The 6039-nt window shown below is 47.3% G+C and overlaps 1 protein-coding gene across 2 annotated transcripts in view; it reads right to left on the minus strand.

Moving 5' to 3' along the window:
* The window catches only part of ANTXR1 (ANTXR cell adhesion molecule 1), a 250777-nt gene extending 248573 nt beyond the window's left edge, over window positions 1-2204 (minus strand). For both annotated transcript variants that reach the window (XM_017853768.1, XM_017853767.1), the window contains exon 1: window positions 1641-2204. In XM_017853768.1, the coding sequence (XP_017709257.1) occupies window positions 1641-1792 (152 nt within the window). In that variant the 5' untranslated portion in view covers window positions 1793-2204. The remainder of the gene's footprint in view (window positions 1-1640) is intronic.
* Window positions 2205-6039: the final 3835 nt, after the last annotated feature.

Here is a 6039-nt window from a genome sequence, read left to right on the forward strand (position 1 = left end):
TTTTTTTTTTTTTTTTTTTTGCTAAGATAAGCCTAGAATCATTTGGTTAAATTCTTATCATCAAACTCTTTCAGAACTTTGACTGAAAAGTTGAATTCAATTTCTAAATTAATTTGGGGGAAAACTGGTTATCTCTACAGTATCCATATCTCTCTAGTATCTCTACAGTTATCCATTCAGAGACATGGTGATTCTGTCCCCCACTCTTTTTTTTCAGATTTTCCTAAATATCATTCTGAATTGGCTTTTTAAAAAAGCACGAAGGAGGAGCACCTCCGACTGTTTTCAGACACTGTCTCTGAGTCTGTGAGCTGGTCCTCCCAGCCACTAGAAGTAACAAAAGAAATTCCATTCCTTAGCACTGGAGCATATTTTCAGTATCCATCTTCTCATAAATCTGCAGAAAAGAAATCTCACTTTTCATCCAAAGAATCTGGAGTTCAAAACAGCCTTTACGGAAAAATCAAACTCCAGGGGCAACTGCAAAGCACATTTGGTGTCCAGCTAGCCAGCTTATTTTGCAGGACTCTTTTTCCAACTCCTAAATACTTTCCAGTCTGTGAAATCCATCTCCCTACCACTGTAACAGCAAAGCGCCTCTCCTGGCACTGGAGAGCTCACTCAGTTTTAATGAGCACGGATCTTCAGTGAGGGGCTTTTTATCGTTGAAGCTGGTTTTCAGCAGATAGCATGAAGCTTCCTTGGGTGACTGTGGCTTGGCAAACTTATGGGGATTTGGGAAGTGCTTCATTGGTCAGAATTCAGCTCTCCCTTGAGCAAATCCTAAAGCCTAATCACTATTTTTTTTTTTGCAAGGAAACCAGGGCTCCTGCACCTCCCTGGTAGCCCACCAGTCAAATGGTCAAGAGCTTGAATTCACCTACATCTGGGGTTCTCAAGTCGAAGGGGAGGGACATTTGGCAATGACTGGAGGCATTTTTAGTTGTCACCGCTAATAGGGAAGGAGTGGGGGGCGGGGGATGTTACTGGCATCCAGTGCGCAGAGGCCAAGGATGCTGCTAAACATCCTACAACGCACAGGACAGTCCCCACCACAAAGAATTACCAGGCTTCAGTCTCAAAAGTGCCAAGGTTAAGAAACCCTGCCTTTCAATTTCACTCAGTGCCCGGTGAGAAGTATGCATTATATGATTAGGAGCAAAGATAATGCCTTCCATGGGACAGCATTTCAAAACAAAACAAAACAAAACAAAACAAAAAATGCGACAGTTGGCTTTAAAATGCCCAAGCCTCTAACTTTAGGAGTGCCTGTGCCTGCAAGTTCTGTCTTTGGTAAGCAAGCCTTTCCCATCAACACGGGAGGGAGTCACAGAAACTCAGCAAGACAATAGCAGCCTCCAAGCCACTTGCATGCTCCTGGGACACAGAAAGCAAGACAGAAAAGAAGTCTGTCCCCTTTCCAGCAAGCGGCGTCGCCTCGGCTGCGGGCTCTGGAACCGAGGCTGGGAGGAGCGCGCCCCAACAAAGGCGCAGCACTCCGCCGCCGCCTGCCGCGCGGTCCCTCTGCGCCCCTGGAGATGCGCGCCTGTCCCCAGGCGACCCTGTCAACGAGCCCGGCCAGGGGCGAAAGCGTCCTCGCCCGCTTAGCCTGGGGTGGGGGGACAACTCGCGGCACTTACTTGTCCAAAATGAAGTACAGGTCAAATCCGCCGTAGCAGGCTGGACCCCCATCCTCCCGGCGTCCCCCTTGCCCGGCGCAGATGAGCACCAGAGTGGCCAAAGAGAGCCACTGGAAGCCGATGCCGAGGGCTCTCCGCTCCGCCGTGGCCATGGCCCGCAGCCCGGGGATAGCAGGGTCCGCTCCTTCCCACGCTCCGCGAACTCGCCGCGACCCTCAGGGACGCGCCATCCGCGGGCCCCTCCTCGCGGGTCCTTTATTCCCCCTCGCTCCCTCGCAACTCCCCGGAAGCAATTGTCTGGAGGAGTTCAAGGTTTTCCCTCTGGTTTCCGCTCCGATGCTGTTTCTGGGTTTCGGGTTTCAAGGATCCCAATCCTGTCCTCTGCTTCTTGAAAGGGGAGGGCGGTCTCGGGCCGGGGCCGCCGGGCCGCTCCCGAGGCCGCGCTGAGGTTTTGCAATGGAAGGAGTTCCGTCCCGACGGTTCTTTGTCCCAGATTTTAAATATGATGGGGTGGGTTTTCAAATTGTTCTTGGTGGGGGGAGTGCTTTGCCTTCTTTCCTTCCTCTCTGCCCCCCTTTCTCGTTCTTACGAGGAAGAGAGTTCAAAGGCTGCCACCTTGTGGACAAAAGCGGCGAAAGCACGTGTAGGACCCGCGGGAGTGCGGCGGGGGCGCTTCCAGGCTTCGCGTATAAATTTCCTTGTCCTTACCATTCTCATGTGAGCTGTGCATGTTTTCTTACTCCTTCCTTCTTCCCACGCACTTTCCCTTTCTTTTTCCATGACCGCCTCTCCATTCTCTCTAGTCCTTCTATCCCTTCTTTTCCTTTCCTATCCTGCATCTTTTGGTAAGGTCACTAAACATTGGATGAGAACTTGTTTCCTCCAACCATAGTGACTCCGACTCCCCAGGCTAGGACCTTTGCAAACAAGCCATTGTGCAGATGAGTAGCGGAAAACGAGGACTTTGTGGTCTGAGTCATCAGAGTGACCTTACATGGTCTTAGCCTGGACCATAAAAGAGACTGTTGGGGTCCGGTCTGAAAGCAGCACAAACAGCCCACAGAGTGTGGTACTCAGGGCTGCTCCCGGCGAGGAACAGCTGAGCCTTCTAAATGGCCACCATCTCCATCTTTTAGAGATTCTGTGATAATAGTTCTTCTTTTCAGCCTGTGAACTTTGACTTTTTCTCTCTATGTTTGATTTAGGATGAAGGAAGTAAACAGCTTACAAGAGTAGAGACGGTCCAAGCAGTTTGTAATTGGCAGGGAAGTTCTGTGTTAGCCTCTCTAAATTGGAGAATCAGCCTCTGAGCCCCAGTTCCAAGTGGTACCCCAGTTCTAGCTTCCTATTGTCTTCCACTCTGGGAGCCCACAGTGCATATGCATGTACTGTTTTCCCAGGATTCTTCCTCCACACACACATCTTCCCCTCCATTTGTGTGCCCCCCAGACCCTTACACCTCAATGTGACAGTCCATGGTGGTTCCCCCAACATGTGTACCATGGAATCCTAGTGTCTTGGAATGCTCCGCTAACCAATAATCATGTTGTCAAATCAGTCTTGAAGATTTGTTGTGCATAGCACTGACCTGCCTCCAAAATGAACCCAGTGTTTCTCACCTCCTGGAATTCACACACCTTCCACCTTGGGTGAGATTGACCTGTGAGTAATTAATAAGATGGTGTGTGGCTTCTGAGGACAGACCATGAGAGATGTTGTGGTTTTTCCCTTCTCTCTTGGATCACTCACTGTAGGAGAGCCCACTGCCATATCGTGAGAACATGCAAGCAGCCCCAAGGAGGGGTCCATGTGGTAAGGAACTGAGATCCCTGCTGGCAGCCAACACCACTTTGCCAAAGTTGTGAGTGACCCATCTTGGACATAGGTCCCTGAGCTCCTGTGAAGCCTTCAGCTGACTGCAGCCCTGTCTGACATCTTGACTGCAACCTCCTGAGAGACCCCAAACCAGAACCACCCAGCTGAGCCATTCTCTGATTCCTGACCCACAGAAATAAGCTTATTTTTATTAGTATTTTAAGTCTCTAAGTTTGGGGGCAATTTTAAACGTAACAAAAGATCACTAATATATGCCTAGTATCATATTAAAGCCTTCAGAATTTCTGTAGGAAAAAAAAATTGCTGAACTGTGTTTCCCAGTCTTACTTGACCTTGAAACTTGTTTCATAGGTAACATGTATTAAGCCCATACTTTGGGAATTATTGCTCTCCGGAAAAAATAATTGGAGGGAGATTAAAATACCCTAACCATCCAAGTCTTCCTCTTCCGTATCTTCTTTCTCCTGAAAGGATTGAAAACCCATGCTGACCCCATTGCAGCTCGATGACTTGAAAGACAGTGAGGAAATCTATAGAAATCAGATGGGTAAGGGAAAGCGGAAACAGTGGCCAGAGCTGGTGAGAGAAGAAAAGGGATATGACAATGTGATGGAGAGTGTTTATGGGATTGGCAAGGAATAGGAAAGGGCTTGAATGTGGAAAGTGGGTGGAGGGGTGGGAGGAACCAGGGAAGTATTAAGAATGTCTTCTCTCACCCTCATGCCCCCAGGGCAGTCTCAGGTTGTTTAGAGTTTAGGTGACAGAGGAATGTGTTGAGAGCTTTACAGGCAAAATAGTTTAGGAAATTACCCCGGAAGGAAGCAGGAGGTGTCCTGATAGAGCTCTTCAAAGTTAGAGACACCATTATCCAAGATAGATGAGGGCATAGTTCTTCCGGGGGGGGAGGAGAGAGGATATTCCGTGGGAAACAAAGTCATGGGGATGGGGAGAGAGAGTAAGAGGCACCTCTGGACAAAGATGGTATTTTCCAGGGCAGACAGGCAGTGAGAGGAATTCAGATACTTGAGTGTCCCAGTGTCTCTGCCTTTCTTCCAGGATTCTAGGAAGAAGTCCATCTCTAGATCTTAAAATGACTCTACCCTTCTCTCCCTCCAGCCCAAGGAAATCCATTCCAGGCTGCCTCTTCTACCTAGAAGGCTTTGTGCCAGCCTCACTCACTGTAGGGAGGTGTCCTCCAAATATTCCCGTGAAGTGAGCTTAAAGTTGAGCTACAGAGATATGGTTATTCGCAGGGAGGGTTTAAATATGACAAAGATGTCCATAGTCTATAACAGTGGTAAATGAAGCCTCTTCTGTGATCCTAGCATGTTCACTCAGTGGGGAACGTTGTCAGGTGTTATAAATTGGCAACAACTTTTGCCTTGGTTTGTTAGGCTGTAGTGGCCTCATACTTAGTGCTTGTAGAGAAATGGGAGAGGTGGGTCAGTCACTGCAGGCTAGATGAGGGCTTGGGGACAGTCTTGATGGGTTCCTGCTAGCATTTTCCAGAATGATTTTACAACTCAGGGACATCTAAATGTCAAGGTCTTCCTACCCAAATGTTACAATCCTCTTGAGGTAATTCTCAGTGTTCTGAGTTGATTGGAGTGTCCTGGTTCCTAATGCCATCCAAGGACTCCAGTGTTCTGTAAGAGATGGATCAGCCTTTTCAAGGCCTATAGAGATAGATACATGAGGTTTGGAAGGGACTCTTCTGCTTCTGTAATTCAAGGCAGTGGAAGAACTATATACATGGTGATGTTCAGCCTATAGATGAATATTTCTGGAGTTGGAGAAGTACAGGAGAAAATTAACCATGCAGGTGGGAGCAGTCGAATTGTAACCTGGAAGCCTAGGCAGGGAAGGGTTTCTTGCAGTAAGAAGTAGTCAACAGAACCACATGCTGTGGAAGTCAGGAGGATAAGCCCTAAGAAAACTCCAGTGATTTGGCACAAGTGTCACTGTCATGAAGGAGCATTCCAGTAAAGTAGTGCAAAGAATGTTAGACTGTGCTGGGTTACCAGGAAGCAGAAAACTCTCTTTCAAGAAGATAAGGGGTAACTTGTAAATGTTCAAATGTTTTATTTGCCACAAGGAAGAATCCCAAGATATTCAAAGGTACCAGGAATTTCAAGGTCCTTGCCTTCCAAAAGATTGAAGAGTTTGTCTGACTAGACTAATTGTCTCAAGGCTTTAGTCCTGCACTCTGATCACTGTTCTACCTGAATTTACTAAGCTTCCTTCCTTGAGACAGTAATTATCAAATATGCCCTGCCTATCTACAATATCAGCCTCTTAGTAACTCGCTCTCTCTTACTTGCCCTCTACTTTCAAACACATGTGACTGAACCCTTTTCCCTGGTTGTCAAACACAAAGTTTACTGTCCTAATAACCTATCAAGAACTCACTGGGCACTAAGTACCATTTGTCTGCATTCTTAACAAAGGTTTTAGAAAAGGCTCCAGGTAACCCAGACTACCCTAAAAAATTTTGAGTAAAAAGCATTTTTTCCCTAGAAAAGAAATATTTGCCACAATATGGAAAAATCTGATACTCTCCATA

The sequence above is a fragment of the Rhinopithecus bieti genome, unplaced genomic scaffold (genome assembly GCF_001698545.2).
Source record: "Rhinopithecus bieti isolate Rb0 unplaced genomic scaffold, ASM169854v2 scaffold_36315, whole genome shotgun sequence".
In the NCBI taxonomy this organism is placed as follows: Eukaryota; Metazoa; Chordata; class Mammalia; order Primates; family Cercopithecidae; genus Rhinopithecus; species Rhinopithecus bieti.